Genomic DNA, 17,679 nt, shown 5'->3' on the forward strand with positions numbered 1-17,679 from the left:
CGGAGGCCATGGTGCGGGCCACTATTCAGGCAGAAAAGGCACGGGAGGCCGCCACGTTGTCTGCTGGGTGGCAATCAACCCTGGATGATATGATTGTCAAACCTTCGTGGCATGATGCTGATTGGGAGAGGGAAGGGCTCCAAACAAAGCATCCATCTCGGGAAGCATATAGGAATAGGGATCCCCAACAGAAGGATAAGATGCAGCGCGAACATGCGAGCCGGTACAATAAAGCCAGGAACCCTGTCAAAACCAGCCCCCCGCCTACTGCTATCAAACTGGACAACATTCATCTAACTAAAAGAATTGAAAGCCTTCAGGATCTCGCCTTGGTGGGCAGATGGCATTTTCCGGAAATGGACGATGCCGCGATGAGAAAATGGCTTGAGGTTAGGTGGAAACCTTTGATTGGTTATACCCCCATCATCTCTAACCTCATGAAGGAGTGGTATTGTTTTCATTTCCTGAACGCCAGTGACGTAGAAACTATCTTGAAGGGTCCTTGGGTTTTTAGAAGGAGTTTTCTAGCTCTCTACAGGTGGTATATTGGATATGACCTGTTAAAAAATACTCCTTCAAATAACTTGATTTGGGTAAAACTCCCAAATCTCCCTCTGGAGATGTGGTCCATGGAGACTCTCGCTGAAATAGGCAACTCCATTGGTAGATTTGTCTATGTTGACCCGTGGTGTCTTGGAGAAAAAGACAAAAGGATAGTGTGGATTCTCATTGAGAAGGCCTATAGGGGGGGTTTTCCAGATCATATTGAGATTGTTTGGAGGCACCTGAAAATTAAACAAAGACTGGATTTTTGGGGCATCCCCTTCAGATGCTCTGCATGCCACAAAACAGGTCATTTGATTAAAAATTGCCAGAGGCATCTGGTTCCAAAATCTAGACTGTTTCATCGAAGGTCTCGGATAGTTTCTCCCGAGCCCTCTGAAAAGGAGAACCCTACTCCTACAGCTAGCTTATCTACGACAGAACTTGTGGATGGACAGGCCCTTAAAAATCTGGAATCCAAAGCCACCCTTTCCCCGCAGTTTTTGTCTCAGGATTTTTCACATGAGCCCGAATCTAGACCTGGAAGCTCTGAAAAGTTTGGCTGCTCCACTGTTAACAAAGCTATAGCTCTTCACTGTTCGCCCATTCCAGAACCAAGGGACGACAAAGCGGTTCCTTCTCCTGTGCCCATTCAGTTTAAGGATTTCATCGTGGGCTCCCACCCCATCTTGATTTTTTCATCATCGCCGTCGCCGGAAAAGAATCTTTTACAATCCACAAAAGGCAAAGAGCCTTTGGTGGCGGTCACCCCCCTCAATTCCCCAGTTTCATCTCCAGCAAACATGTGTGACAGCGATTTAGACTTTTTACTTAGCAGGAAATCTCTTGAGTTGGAGCCTCTGACCATTCATAAACCGAGAAATCCTGCTTCTCCGTTCATAAGCCCGAATTCTGCAAGGAATATTACAGTAAGAAAGAAACACAATGGAGGTAGCAGACATTTTAGGGGGAGGACAACTGTTACAGACAGCGGAGTAAGGAATTTATCCCTGGTCGATGTTCCCATATATGATATGACTGAAACTCAGCCTCTTAGAGCAAGCATGGCTGGCGAATCTTCCAAATGACCTTCATCATATCTATGAACATTAGAGGTCTAGGCGCAGACCTGAAATTCTTGGCGCTAAAGGACATCTTCCACTCAGCTAAGCCAAAAATTATTTTAATCCAAGAAACCATGCACAACAATCATGTGTCCATATCCTACTTTAGGAAAATGTTTCCTTCATGGTATATGGTAGCCTCAGAGGCAAGAGGTCTGTCAGGGGGGCTGGCAGTTTTATGGGATCCTGATTGGATCAGAGCTAAAGCTTACAAGTGTTTTGCTGGTATTCTTATCTCGGCATCTATCAGAGGACAAAGCTTCCAAATTAATATTTTGAACACCTATGCGCCTTATAAGAACAGAATCCCTTTTTGGGAAAAATTATTTGCCTCAGAAATTTTTGATATTGAATCTCTGATGATTGCAGGTGATCTAAATGTAACATTAAGCACTGATGAATGCTGGGGTAACTGCAGAAAGAGAGATCCACTTGTAGACCGTATTAAGTATGAACTTCTGAACAGAAATCTAGTGGATATTGCTCCTTCGAAAATGATGCCTACATGGAATAACGGAAGAACAGGAGAGGCGTATATTGCTAAAAGGATTGATCGGTTCATAATGCATGTAAGCATCATTGATAAAATGGGCATGCCATTCTCGTCCATTGGGAACGCATTTACATCCGATCATAGGCCAATTTACCTCAGTTGGCGGGAGAAAGGATTCAGAAAGGGGTACCCTTTCAAATTCAATAGAACATGGTTAGAGGATCCAGATTTCAATAAAATCATTACAAATGCATGGAAGAATCTATCCGCAAGAGATATGTCTCCCCCATTTATGACTTTTAGAGACAAGATGTCTGTTTTGAGGAAGGTGGCAAAAGAGTGGCAATTTGAAAAAAGAAAAAGGGACAGACATGCGCTTCAAGAAACACAGAGGGAGCTGGACAGTATATTAAAGACTATGGATGCAAATTTTTTTCCCCTTAGCATGAAATGCCGTATAAAAGAACTTGAAAGAAAAAAACAAAATCTTTTGAAGCAGGAGGAAGCCTCTTGGAGGCTCAAAAGCAGGGCAATATGGCTAAAGGATGGTGACAGGAACACTAAGTTCTTTCATAAATATGCAAGCTCCAGGCGTGAGAAAAACACCATATGGAGAATAAGTGATGGAAAGGGTGGTTTTTTCGTCTCACAACAAGATATATCAAAGGAGGCTGTAAGGCATTTCAAAAGCCAATACAAAAGAAGGGAAGGTTGTGGTTTTCAGGACATTCTATGGGGTATTGATCTGGTTCCACAAATGTTTGATGATGAGAAAAATGAGAGCCTATTTCAGCCAATTACAGAGGAGGAGCTCCTTGGAGTATTGAGGGCTTTCAAAAAGGATAAATGCCCAGGCCCGGACGGCTGGACCATAGAATTTTTTTCTCATTTTTTTGATATCATCAAGAAAGACTTGCTGAGGATGGTTGAAGCATCCCGAATTTCAGGCAATATTCATCAGATCACAACATCCACTCAGATTGCTCTAATCCCAAAAAAGGCTGGAGCGGAATCCTTCCAAGATTTCAGGCCGATCTCATTATGCAATATAACCTTCAAAATCATCACAAAAATTATTGCTGAAAGAATAAAAGCGACTTTGGCCTCCTTTCTTTCCAAAGACCAACATGCTTTTTTAAAGGGGCGAAATATTTTGGATGCAGTCGCTAATACACAGGAAAGTCTTTTTTCTATGATATCAAAAAAATCAGATGCGGCCATCCTGAAAATTGACTTACAAAGAGCCTATGATTGTTTAGATTGGGGGTTCATTAGATGTTTATTGGCAAAGATCGGCCTGAAATCAAACTCCATCAGCTGGATTATGTCATGTGTAGAAAATGTGAACTACGCGGTCATCATAAATGGAATGCCTTCTCCTTTCTTTCCAGCGAAAAGGGGACTTCGTCAAGGATGCCCCCTTTCCCCTCTTTTGTTTATATTGGCAATGAACTCTCTAAGCCTCCATATAAACAAGGCGGTGTCTGAAAATAGGTGCAGGCCTGTCAAGATTTGCAGGGATAATTTTATCTCGCACAACCTCTTTGTTGATGATGTGCTCATTTTCGCAATGCTTTGCAGGGTTTCGTGGATATGTCTCAATGACATTCTTAATAGATTCCAAAGAGCTACGGGGTTACAAATTAATAAGGCAAAATCTACCCTCTTCCACAATGATATCAACATGGAAATGGTGAAATGGATCTCTGAGTTATTAGGAATAGAGATGAAATCGCTCAAGGATGGCTTGAAATATCTGGGATTTCAGCTGAAGGCCAAGGGCTATTCCAAAGCGGATTGGCAATGGTTGATAGAAAGATATTACAAAAAGATTTCGGCTTGGGAATACAAGTTTCTTTCCTTGGCAGGTAGAATTATTCTAACTCAGGCGGTCTTATCGCAGTTGGCTGTTTTCTGGGCTCATATTTTCTTCCTACCTGCAAGCATCATTCACAAAATGAACAGGATATCTGCTAATTTTATATGGGGTGGTAAATCAAATCAGAGGAAATTCCATCTATCCAAAATGGAAAAGATTTCTTTGCCTAAGAATCTAGGCGGTTGGGGGTTGTTGGATTTGCGGAATTTTGGTAAAGCGCTCCTCTGCAAATCGCTGTGGAGGGGAATCTTTGGTGAAGGGCCGTGGAGTATCACTATTAAAAAGAAATACATGAAAGGTAAAGATTTGGAATTCTGGTACAGGAATGGATCAATTGGAGCCAAGCAAGGATCTGCTATATGGCTCAGTCTCCGCAAAATCGAGCAATATTTTTTAAAGAATCTGAAGTGGAGTCTTTATTCTGGCAGCAGAATTTTAATTGGAATTGACCCCATTCTGAGTGGGCGGGAATGCTTAACCATCCCTGAGAGCCTTCTGTTTTTCTTCTACAGGAAAGGCATTTTTACGTGGGACAAATTAATATCAGTTTGGCATGGACCAATCCCCCTATGGAAAGAAGCCAATGATCTTCATTTGTCAGAGCCTCTAGTTATGGTATGGAATTCTGTCAAGGATGCTCTTCGAAATTGTGGTTTTCATCGTTCAGGGACAGTTGACCATCTTATTTGGATAGTGCCAAATGCAAAGCTGTCGGCTCGTGTAAAAGACATTTACTCTGATATGATTAATTTAAAGGCTTCTCGTTCCTGCTCTATATATCCTACGATCCTCTGGAAGTCAGGGTGCCCTCTTAAAATGATTATCTTCTCGTGGCTGGTGTTCAACAACAAAAATTTAACATGGGAAAATTTAAGGAAAAGGAACTGGCACGGGCCGAGTAGATGTTCTATGTGCGAATCAGCTGAGGAATCCAATTATCACATGTTCTTCCAATGCAAATCTTCTCTGCAAATCTGGTATGAATTGGCAATGCTTTATGGTTTCCCTCATGTTGTTTTTGTTTCAATCCATGCAGCTTTTGAATGGTGGAGTGCTCAAAGAGAATCATGGAGATCTTTTATTATCATTGTCCTATGGTGCGCATGGAAATGGAGGAATAACAAAACCTTCAAAGATTCAAAGGACTCCCTAAAGTCTATTTTGCAACACATCATCTCCATCTATGATTCTGTGCCAATAAAACAACCCAAAATGAGAAAAGGCCACATGAAAGAGAAAGAATGTCCCCTCAACAGAGTTCCTAGTGCATTTTTTGATGGGGCTGAGCAACAAAACACTTGTGGCTGCGGAGTTCACATTATCATGGACGAGAAGCTCCAATATCTTATTTCATGGAATGGTGGGAAAGGCACTAATAGTATGGCTGAGGCGAGGGCTCTAGCGGGCCTCCTTGCCTTCTGTGTGTTTTTTGATATACAGGAAATTTCAATTTATGGTGACTCCAAAACAATGATTGATCATGTCAAGGGTGCCTACCACATTAATAGTCCTCATTTGGCAGGATGGATGGACAGGATAATGTTCTTCTGGGGGTGCATGAGAGATTGCTCCATACACCACATCTACCGTGCCCAGAATCTCCAGGCTGACTGCCTGTCCAAGAAGGGTCTGATTTTAGGTTCTGGCTCATGGTCCATGAAGGTTATAGATGGAGAGAATTCCTGCTTCATCCAGGACTTCTCTATCCCTGGTTTTTGAGACTCCTTTGGTTTTGTTACAGGTTCTCTTTTCTTCAACCTTTTTGTCTTTTCTTGTATAAATCATGAGTTTTAGCCGTCCTAAAACTCAATCTCATATGTAATATGTACTCGTCATGTGATGCTCATATCTCTGGTTTTTGTTTTTCCCGATTGTCTTTTTCTGGATTAGTGATACAGGCTTCCGCTTCCTGGAAGGTTCTCTTCCTTCAGGTTTTGGCCACATTGTCTCTATATCTAGGTCTTCTGGCTTCTTTTTTTGAGCCATTTTTGTACCATCTGCATCTTTTATATTGACTCAATATAATACTATGAAGCTTTTTCTTTTCTGAAAAAAAGATCTCACAATATTGTTGCTAGGACAATTAGGTTAAGTAATGTGAAAAATTCTCAATTTTCATTTCCAATGGTAAATTCTTTGCATCTTGTCGCTTTTTGCTGAGTGTTTTCCATCTTTGCTTTTTATGCCGCCTAGACTTTGCTAACAAGTCCTGTTTATGCGAAGGTATGAAACATGTAACCTAAGGGATGACATCAAATTCTCCCCATGCCAAAAGTGAGAAAGGTTTATTTATAATCAAATTCTGAGCTATTATTAACACTGCAACAAGAATTAGCGAATAATAATCTATCATGCTATGACACCATGTTCTAGCAACAAACACGAGAAAAAATAAATAGACAAATAAGTACTCTAAATAGATAATGGCTCTTGCCTACAGATAGCTTTTAACTTTGTCACAAGCTAGTTTATGGTCTAGAAATCCAACATAGAATTACTACTTTGTCCTTTCGGAGTACATTCAACAAAATGGGATCACTCCAGAGGCTTCACATTGTATCCACCACAGACAACACTGAAATAGGGTATGTACCTGCAAATGTACTGAAAGATTTTGAATGGGAAGGCAAGTGAAGATTAGGGTTGACCCACAAAACTCAAAGGTGACTTCTCCCATTTCATTAGTACTAATGCAGCCTTCCATTTTCCATACTTTTTCATTTTAGCAAGCTATCGTCTTCCTCAGCACTTTGGAGCACCTTCGTTGCAGGGTCGTGCTGGTGCCACCCTCTTGACATTGAGCCTGTACTGGTTGCCGCCATTCTGATTCCTATGGCTTATTTCTAGTTTCCTATTCTTTCTCATGAAACTTGATACTACTTGAATACTCCCACCTATATGCCAATACGAAATCCTTTTCTTTCTGCAAATTTATCATCAAGTCATCCTGTGCTCACAAATCATACGATATACATGATTACTAGAAATCGTCCTGTTGGTGGTTTGTAGCTTTCAAACATCCAAACTTTGAGATTTGTTGCACTTTTCTGCATGAATATCCCTCAAGATTCCTAGGCATCTCTTCATTCTGTACTTGCCCTCAACAACTAGCGGAGTTGGCACTTTACATGGTGGTGTCCATCAGGGGTTAAATTTGACGCCCGTCTGCCCGTTTTTAGCGATTTTACACGTAAAATACGTTCACCTTTCAAATATCCACGTCAACCGTAACTGGCTATTAATTTTTAAAACCGTCAATTTGACGGGAAGGTTTGTAAATGAAAAGTTTTAAGTTTTTTTTTAATAATTTTTTGATATATATATTATATATATATTTAACATACAAGTTCCAGCTTGCAAGTCAGGAATCGGGATCGATCGGACCGTCGGTAATAGCCTATACGATTCTACGAATGAGTGACTGTAGTCTGTAGTACGCTGTATGTTGTAAGTTGGCGTGACGCGTCCACGGTCCACCAACTTTCACCAATTGAAATAAATTCTGAGCCCTGTTGCATTAACAATCCACTGAGAGCTGTTAATGGCTTTATTAAATTTGGTTGATGGTATTGGTGTCCACCGCGCAGCGCCAAGATTGTTTCTTCTGGTTTTGCTACCGCGGAGCAAGCAATTGGCACAGACCCAGTTGATGGACTGGCGCAGTGCAGAAAGGATAAAACCCCCTCCGATTTCCTCACATGTATTACCGTCGCAGAGAATCAAATTCGCAACTGCTCTTCCGTGTCTGGCGGCAGAGTTATTTATGATGGCTGTTTCTTGCGATACGAGAGCAACAATTTCTACGCCCAAGCCACGGGCCCTAGTAACACACAGTTCTGCGGTGCCACTAAGGTCAGGGGCGACAGGGGCGACAGTAATCAATTTTCGGAAACAACCCAAAATTTGATAGGCGATCTGATAACGGCGGCTCCGAAATCCACTGACCTTTTTGCTGCACAGCTCCGAAATACGAGTGAAGGGCCATCAAATAGTACCGGTCCGCGCTGCGCTCCGGCTCGAGTGAAAATTCCATCATACGCCCGGACCACTGAAATATTTCCAGCTTTATCTTCGTAAAAGCTCTCCGAGTCTCCCCTTCTCCGCTTGAATCCGTTGGAGCTGCTGTTTGGCGTATTTGGCTGCTGTTTGAGCGAGAATCGTGGCTAGCGCGAGCGAGAATCTGCCCATTCATCGGCAATTTCTCCCATTGAACCACAGACTCTGCTTACGATCCGGCCGAGCTACAAGGTGAGGTTTTTCATTTCTTTTTAGAGGTTTCCTGATATTTTAGTACAATGGCAATATTGTCACTGAAACCTTAAATGTAACACTAAATGAACATGAAAAGTAGTCTATAAATTGCATCCTCTCTAGTTAATCTAGATTTAGATAAATCCATGTAACTCATATACACACATTACTAGAAATTGCATTCTCTCTGGGTCATCTAGTTTTAGATAAATCTATGCAACTAATATACACACTGGTTTAGATGAATCTATGCTACTAATATACACATTACTTACAAAAAGCTTTCCTGTATCTTGAAGTATTCCGCCACCTCCTGATGCATAGAGAACCCCTGCCTTCACTAAAATCTCTCCTCTAGGCTCTAGGCTGAGATAGCAGGAGTAAAAATTCCATCACCGATGACCATGCAAGTGCCAACAAGTACAAGAAGTAAAAGTGCATTTTGACGGTCAACTTTTGCTTCCAGCCATTTCTTTGTTCTTGCAGCAAATGACTTATCTTCAATCTTTCGCCTGCTATAAGTTGTGAGTTCTTCATCTGTGCGGTGTTGATTCGGAATAGTGCTCACTTTAACATGCCGACAGAGTAATGAATACAGAGCAAATGTTCCACCTACATCACAGAAACGTGATATCTTAAGAGCCCTTGTTAAAATTGCATTTATATGCATACTAAAAAGCAGGTGACAGGAAAAGAAATTAGATAGCCTTATAAACAGAATGGCCGAGTGAATTTTTCAAAACAATTAACAGAAAGTTCTAGCCTAAACTTTGGAATTGTCTATTGGGTTTGAATAGAATCACCCAATGATACTTAGAATGTAAGCCTAAAGGATAGTTACAAAATTCGCAAGGGCCAGGAATATGCAGGGCATTTTGATTTTATCATATGCAGTCTCCTATGCAAAGCCATAGTGTCATGTTACCTTCTCCGTTGTCATTGGCCCTCATGACAACAAAGACATATTTCAGAAGAGGAATTAGTGTCAAAGTATATATGATTAACGAAAGAGCCCCCATCAACTCTTCACGATCGCGGACACCATCAGGAAATGTGCTATTAAAAACATACAGAGGAGATGTGCCTAAGTCTCCATAGACAACCCCAAGGCTCTGAAATGCAAGACGCAGAACCATCAAACCCGACAACTCCTGCACATGAAATACAGAGGATCAGGATATTACTGCTTTTTATATTTGATAATTGCTAACAAGCACTTTAACAGCCAAAGCTTCATGATAGCTATTTACTCCGGCCAACCTATCAGGCAATTTATGGAAATAATAGTATATATTATAGTCCAACGAAGCAATTTAAGATTGTAAATGCTATTCAAGATTCCAGTTATTGTGATTTGTAAAATGGTTCACTCTATCTATCAAATTAGGAAAGGAAGAATCTACTACAATGAGTGTGCATATTGTGAACATATTTTATGATTCAGAATCTTTTAACTGCAATCGAATTGTTGTCCTTTTCTTTGTGAGATTTATTTGTCCTTATTTCAATTGAAGTACTCCAATAAAGTTTTCTATGATTTAATTCAATCTAATGTTGAGTGATCTGCTTTGAGTCCATATCTTGAGTTTTTTTTACTTTATAGAGTTCTTTTAGATCATCTCACCAGCACTTTTATGGTCCTCCCAATCTATGACATCGCCCTTTCTACCTTATCAGAATTATTTCTATTATAATCAGAACACGATTAAAAATTTTAGAGAAAAGTTGGGTTGAATATTTATAAGTTGGACTCTTCACCCAAAAAAGGGGAAGTATATACACTAAATAAATTACTACTTTATAAAAATGCTCGGTGAAGTTTGTTTGAATGTGCACGCCGCTTATCATATACCAAATATGATGCCTAAAATAGTTCAAATTCGCAAGCTGTGTTGGTTATTGGAGGACCATGACCGATTTCTTAGAGACTAATATTCAAAACAATTTTAAACTTTTCCTTTCTGGCAGATTTTGCGGTATATATTTTATTAGAATGGAAATCCATACATGCAAACATAATAAAAATATATGAGAATGGAAATGCATATATGCAAACATAATAAAAATATGGAATGCTGTCGGTGATGATCTACTTTTATTCTGTCACTATACGTTGCTTTAATTTCTCCATTCCTTGCCGTATGTCCAAAGTGATGCCATACCGAGAACCAGTAACCCCACCAGAGCAACTGTGGATTAACGCGTATTTTGGCTTTGAAGTTTTGTGATCAGAAGTTGTCATCCTCTGTGAAAAAGCCGCATACAGTTGGCAGGGATTCATGATCAGCAGGTCTCAAAACAAAGTGTAGCAATGAGACTTGAGCCCAATTGTAGAACAAAAAATTAAAAATTTAAACAATTATGAGTACAATTTGAAATTAGATAAAACTTGTACAAATAAATTTTAAAAGTCATATGATGGGCAGTTTAAAAATAAAAACGTCATAAAAAAATTCCTTGACGGGTAGGGTCACCCGTCAAATTTAACCCCTGGTGTCCATCATCTTCATCCGGACAGGGCGATAGGGGAGCTGATGGCTTATTGATTCCCAGGAAAGGCCTGGGACGTTACTTCCCCAACACGAACCCAGATAAACTCGTGTCTTCCCATGGAAAATGCGTACAGCTTTCCGTGATCCGGCGGCAGAGGTGCAAATCGTTTGCCCTTTAACGTACGCCTTGATACGTTTTGCTTGATTCTGAGTACGTTTACCCTTTAACGTTCTAGTACGTTTTGCTTGATTCGGCGGAGTCGTCAATCTATCAGCGGATGCGTGGAGGCTGGACCACATGGATCGACGAAGAAATGCGTAAATTCTGTAAACGTGGACGTCTCGACTGCGAAGTCTGTGAAGCATCTAGCTGATCCAAATGATGGGCAATGGGCATGGATGGACGAACAATTGCGCAAACGCTGTAAACGTGGAGGCCCCATAAGCGATCCGCATTGTACCGTGAATTACTGTTGGGAAGAAGATATCCAACCGGTGTGCAGCATCCAGCTGATGCCAGAAATCGCATGGATCGACCAAGAATTGCACAATTGCCGTAAACGTCGAGCGTCAAACTCACCATCAGCATGGTACCCTGAATTAATGTTCGGAAAAAAAATTAACAGGTTAAAATAAAATAAAAAATAAGTGTGTATACCCTGTAGGGTTGGAATTTCGAAATAGATAGTATGCAGGATTGGAATTTCAAAACAGAAATTTCTAATTATATTTCACAGATAAATCCTTGTGCGATAATTATTTCGATAAATCATTGTGTGATAATCATTTCGAGTAGTTCAATGAAGTGGAATATTGCGTTCCCTTAATGACGGTGTAGAAGGTCAACACTTTCAGGACATGTGTTTAAATTTTTTTTTATTAATTTATTAAGTAATTTTAATTAGCTAATTAAAATTTAGTTAATTTTAAAAAAAATTAGAAATATTTAGTAAAATAAGTAATAAAAGAAATTCTATAAAATGTCAATTTTCAGTCTTGCGAGCATGTAATTCAGATCCAGAATGCCTTCTTGCTTCCATTGCTCGTGCATTCCATTGATTGTTTTGATTGTTTCCATTGATCAGAAAAAGTAACGCTGGTCACACACTCAATCTTTCATATGAGTATTTTTCCTTCCCATTCCCCTCCATGCCTAGTCTTTCGCTTCTCATTTCCATCTAAGGTTTCATTAATTAATTTTAATAAATTAAAAAAAAGAGCGAAGCAAGAAACTGGAAAACAATTTATAAACCTTACCTTATGTCTATTAAATTATGTACTACATGAAAAATATCCCCAAATTATCAAAGCTTCACAATTTATAAATTTGAAATTCTTTAAACCCAGTTCCAATATACAAAGTGCTGGTGTCTTTTTAATTTTTTTCCTTATATTGGTACTCCCTGCACTTCCAATATACAAAGTGCTGGTGTCTTTTTAATTTTTTCCTTATGTTGGTACTCCCTGCACTTACCCTTTCTCCTCTCTCCTCTCCCTGCGCTTGAGTATTATTAAATTGTAAAAATATCTAAATAGTATATCATTTAAATCCGCGGTGAAAAAAGGCCATGAATTAATTTATTGATAAGCATTGCTTCTAATTTATGCTTTTGAATAGTCAGCATTCAAACCTCATGCGTCTGGGAACATAAATGTTTAGAGATTCTCTCGGTATGATATCGTATATCGTATGAATGTGTGAGATGTAAAATACTAAAAACAAATTGACGTTGCTGTCCTCCAAAAAAAGGATGGCAGGGTCCTAGCGTATGTCAGCTTTGCTCAGCTGCGGCATAAACAAATTATCACATGTTTTTTGACTGTTCCGCCTCCTCAGCAATCTGGTATGATCTCTCTCTTACATATGGTTTTCCTCACCGATCTTTTGCTTCTGTACAGGATGCTTTTGTATGGTGGAGCCCCCAATGTTCCTCCTGGCATGCTTTTCTCATTCTTACATGCTGGCATCTATGGAAATGGCGGAATGGATGTATCTTCCAAGGCTGCTCTCTGCCTCTCAATTCTATCTTGACTACAATATCGGCGTCCATGCCTTCACTGGACTAGGCGGGCTCTCTCCTAAGCTCATCTCTTTGCTTTTCACTCCAATATGTAAAATCTATGGGCTCTGATCAATGAGCCTCCATACAACCGGTATTTTTCGCTGCTGTTATTATTCGCATCTTTTTGGTCTGTTCATATTTCAGATCCTATCTTGGGGGAATCAGTCTTTTTCCCTACAACAATGTTGCTGCCTTTTTGGATATCATTCCGAACGCATATGTAGCATATGTATCTCTGATATTTATATATCCTTAATATAAATCATACAGCTTTTTTTCTCTGAAAAAGATGAATTAGATGAATTACTCAATTATAAAAACTTTCTATGTTTAATTTTGAAAGCATTCGGACTTCACATATGAGAGAATTATAAATCCCATTACCGGGTCATAATACTGACGAAACTGGCTGACAGTCATTTGACTTCGGAGACACAAAATAAAACCAATTTTATTTTGGAGCACGTCCTTTCGACGAAGCATAAGATTTGTGCTCATAACTTTGCATAACAGTGAAACCTGCACCGACACCAAATCCTTAACGTGATGAAGCGGCAAATGTTACAGATGAAGTCGCAAACGTTACATATCAATGTGGACGAATTTAAAATGAACGCCTGATGGAAGAATGAACAAAGAATATTCCACCCAGAGAGAAAATCATATGCGTTCATTTAGACCCAAAAAAAAAAAATGAAGTCCACCCTGCTTCATCCACTTGGTGTTGAAATAAGAGAAACCTTCGACTAATTAATTTAACAAAATATCCTTATAATGAATAGTGAGCAACCAATTTTAACATTACTTAAAAAAACAATTATTTAAGATTACGTTTATATAAGTTTCATATTTACATATATTAACACGAAGTGATAGCATGAATAAACAAATTTATAATTATTTATGAAAGCTGTGTAATAACTCTAAAAATTCCAAGCTTATATCCAGTGATAAAATAATGGATTTATATATTACTAATCGGAAAAACCTTTTCATAACACCTAATTGATCATTCTATCTTGATATTCTAGGGTTCATTTCACAATATTTAATGTATATTGACTTTTTATTTATTTCTAATCTTATTACTTATAAATGAAACATTTCGATTCTGAAAATATTGACACCAAAATTAATATTTTATTTATGGACATTGTGATTAAAGAAAAAACCCACGATAGACCAAATCTAAAAACTAATCAAAACTTTCAAATATATGTAACGTCCAAATCATATATATAAAATCTGTTTTTCCGTTTAATGTCTTTTTCGTTGTCCGGTCATGCTCTACACATGGAGAGACCAGTGTAGTAGAAACAAAACAAAAACAAGATGAGTTGCAAGGCAACTAGTCCCTGCCTAGGGGTAGGGTCATATGGAGCAGAGCCCACGTCCAAGGTCCCCTAGCTATGTTGTTGTTCGTAAATACATAGACTGCTCAGTATTTAGATTTGATATTGTTCGTTTGGAGTTCGCCGGAAGTACAGGTAAAACAGGAAAGGTTATTAGCAGAAAGAGTTTCATTGCTGACTTCAGTCCGTCTGCTGGCCAACCAGATAAAGAATCACTTCCAGCATCCAATGAAAAGACTCTGTAAGGATAGCTTCCCTTGTTATAATTATAAATGGTGTGTTGGAATTCACAGATAGAAAGGGCATTAAAATTTAATATCGATGTTCCATTACAATACATTGGGTCTCATTGTATTACAATGTGGTTGCAAAGGGGAAGATACTACATTGAATAAAAGGAAAATGACGTGTCGTAGAAATGGGCATACAAGATACATTGGGAAGAGAGAACCGACACCAACATTACAGTCGCAGTCGAGAGAAATTAAACTCAGTAAAGGGAATTCTAAACGATATGGCGAAGTGATAAACCACATGGTTACGTTTGCATCATACCAAAGGAGTGTTGATCGTTGTTGAAATCGCAAGCGGTGGTCGTATATGAAAGAACATGTGAAAATGACGATTCGTAAAGCGCTAGAAAAGAGCTGCATATCGAAGGGCCGCAGTGAGGATACTCTATTGCATTGAATTAATGTGATGGTGCCATATACTAAGTAGTGTTGAGATATATATCAAACATAACTTTGCACTGGAGCAATAACACATTGAACTGCGCATTAGAAAGATAACCAGATCGACTCTGACCCCTACTCGAAGGCGTGGTCGCATAATCACACGTCAGAGTTATGGAGTCTCAACCCTTTCATCCTGCAATCCCCAATTGCACTCTTTTGCTACCCTTTCTTTTGTAGGTCGCAGTAGCGTATTCCCAATTGACAATATATTAAAGAACAAACCATAAATATATTTCAACGACACAAGGGATGATACAAAGCCAGCGTATTCAAAAGACAACATTAAAAGGCCATTTAAAGATGCATTAAGGGATAAAAAGAGCGCATGCATCACAAAATTTATTGAAGGAAGACGAAGCGTCACACATGCATTGTAAAATATAGCATATGTGCGAATACAAAGGGTTGAAACACTACATATTACGGGGCTATGTTAAAATCTCTCACAATGAAATCAATGTATTTTGCAACGTATGAGATATCAAGATACCGCCATATGCAATGAGAAGCCATGAAACCAACCCTATATTAAATACATTGACACTGATTGTTGATATATTAACGTTGGGATACGCCACAATAGTTGAATATGCACCGCCACAATAGTTGAATATGCACCGTCGACAAGATTATACATCCGCCAATGCAATAGAAGGCTTGACACATGCAAGAGTTCAGTGGATAATGCAACAAACAAAGTGATCGCAGTCTATCATATTGCACACCACCAAAATGACAAAGTCACGAATATACAATATCGTATTGATACACCCAAAAAGAAATAATAAGAAAGAGTCCCCAAGGTATGAGATATCAAGATACCGCACAGCGGATCCACGTCGTCATAAACGGAACCAAAATTATTAAAGTCATTATAGAAGTCCGTTAGTATTGGACAACTTATGAGGACCAGCCACTTTCTCTCTCCCTTACCACGTGCATTGCATGCAAGCCATGTGCTTGGCAGCAGGGAGATGATCTGTGACATTAGTATCATTCCAGCGACTATGAGGCTGGTGGTTTGTTGGCATGGCTGTGATGTTGGTCCTGCCGCTGTGATGCTGGTCTTGCCGCTGTTTCTCTTGCTAGAGCCTAGTTTTTTTGGGGAGGGAAACGGAACAGAGCGAGGGATCTTAAGCTGCTTCAGCCGCTGATCCATAGCTACCTACGACAGAGAAGGCATATGAGTAGCGGATCTGGTAGTTTTTATTACAAGTTTTTTGAGAAAGCGAATCCCTGCAAACAGTGGCTGCACTTATTTTTCAATATTTTGTTCTGGAGCAAGGGTCATTTAGTAGCTCATAATCTGATTGCATTATCTATCTATTTTGATGGATCTGCAGGGCATAAGCAAAGGTTTAGTAGCAGAGCGCCTTCTGTCAACAATGGTGCAGAGAGGGAAACGACCAGACTTTGTCCTGTGCATTGGAGATGACAGGTCAGATGAGGACATGTTTGAGGGTATCACAAATGCTATGTCAGGACCTACACTTTCTCCGATAGCAGAAGTATTTGCATGCACAGTTGGTCAGAAACCCAGTAAAGCAAAATACTATCTTGATGATACTGTGGATGTCGTAAGAATGCTTCAGGGTCTGGCCACAGCTTCTGATCAGGCAGCATGGAATTTATCTGCTCAAGTTGCAGAGCTCACTTTGAGTACATAATTTGAAACTTTCACTGTAAATATGGTCTGTTTAATTTTATGGATATTTTATGTGAAACTTGACTACAGGCGAAAGATGTTTTCACCTCTATTTCAATTCCGTGGCTACGGTTGGTCGATCTTAAGGTGCAGGAACTGGAAAAAGATGGACGGAAGACGGCCGTCTTCATGACGGGCAACTTTGAGGCGGTAAAATTTGTTATTAAACAGGGAATAACTTTCGGTTGCTTGTTTATTCGAAAATAATTGGGATTATCTTCATGTATATCAAGATTATTAGTTCTTTTACTGAAAAAACGTCTAATTTGAACGCAGAACATGAGTAATTTTAGTTCTAACAACGAATCATTTCGATCTCTTATGAATACTACACGGCATTTGCTTCAAAGCTCTGAGGTAAGAGAACATCACCTTGAATCATAAATTATATAGAGCAATTAATTACTGTTAGTTTAGTAAAATTAACTTCTATTTGATTTGGATCTTCGAAAATAACCAGTACTGTAGTTTTTACAGTGCAATTTTGATGAAAGAGACCCTAAATTTCATAAGCCGATGCTAGTATACCACATTGAAAATGCCTGTGGTGTTCTTTAAGGCGTATTGCCGTCATTAAACGCAGAAATAATGAATATTTTGGAAAAAAGGAGTAAAAGAGCATGCCTGTGAAGGAGTCGTTTCTTTTCAAGAATTCCATAAATTTACCTGCTTTAAATTTATTTTCTGAAAATTTCAACCAGCTCTAACATTTCGCAAAAATATTAAATCTGGAAAATTGATTTTGAAGTTCAATACTGATCGGCATCTTATAATTTTGTCTTAGGGAGAAACCTTTAAGAGCAAAGCTGCTTTACACACAGAAGAAATCCATGCGGCTACTGCTGTTGAGGAGCAGAAATCTGCTGCTCAGAAGCAGCAGATGGACCAAGCAATTCAGATGGTAAGAACTGGTAACAAACAAAAAATTGCAGATTATGAGCTGCTTGCGCTACTTGCAATTTCCAGAAAAAAGAAAATTCTATTAATTGCAGAACTAAAAATATCCAGTAAAATGCAGAAGAGTAAATGTAGATTTCAGT

At 39.2% G+C, this 17,679-nt stretch overlaps 1 protein-coding gene and 1 pseudogene across 1 annotated transcript; one reads left to right on the top strand and one right to left on the bottom strand.

Annotated features, from left to right (window-relative positions):
- Positions 1-7,961: 7,961 nt before the first annotated feature.
- On the bottom strand, positions 7,962-11,371 carry LOC149139226 (potassium transporter 10-like). Its single transcript, XM_089450650.1, has 4 exons — positions 11,081-11,371; positions 10,915-10,989; positions 9,216-9,441; positions 7,962-8,902 (listed from the first exon to the last, which is right to left on the bottom strand). Exons 1-4 carry the CDS (start codon positions 11,369-11,371, stop codon positions 8,652-8,654), a joined length of 843 nt encoding a protein of 280 aa, XP_089306776.1. The 3' UTR covers positions 7,962-8,651.
- Positions 11,372-16,237: 4,866 nt separating this feature from the next.
- LOC149139227 (alpha,alpha-trehalose-phosphate synthase [UDP-forming] 5 pseudogene) lies at positions 16,238-16,601 on the top strand (annotated as a pseudogene).
- The last annotated feature ends 1,078 nt before the right edge of the window (positions 16,602-17,679 follow it).

This window comes from Pinus tabuliformis, chromosome X, assembly GCF_031772625.1.
Source record: "Pinus tabuliformis cultivar Carrire ecotype Pingquan chromosome X, CPIR1, whole genome shotgun sequence".
Classification (NCBI taxonomy): Eukaryota; Viridiplantae; Streptophyta; class Pinopsida; order Pinales; family Pinaceae; genus Pinus; species Pinus tabuliformis.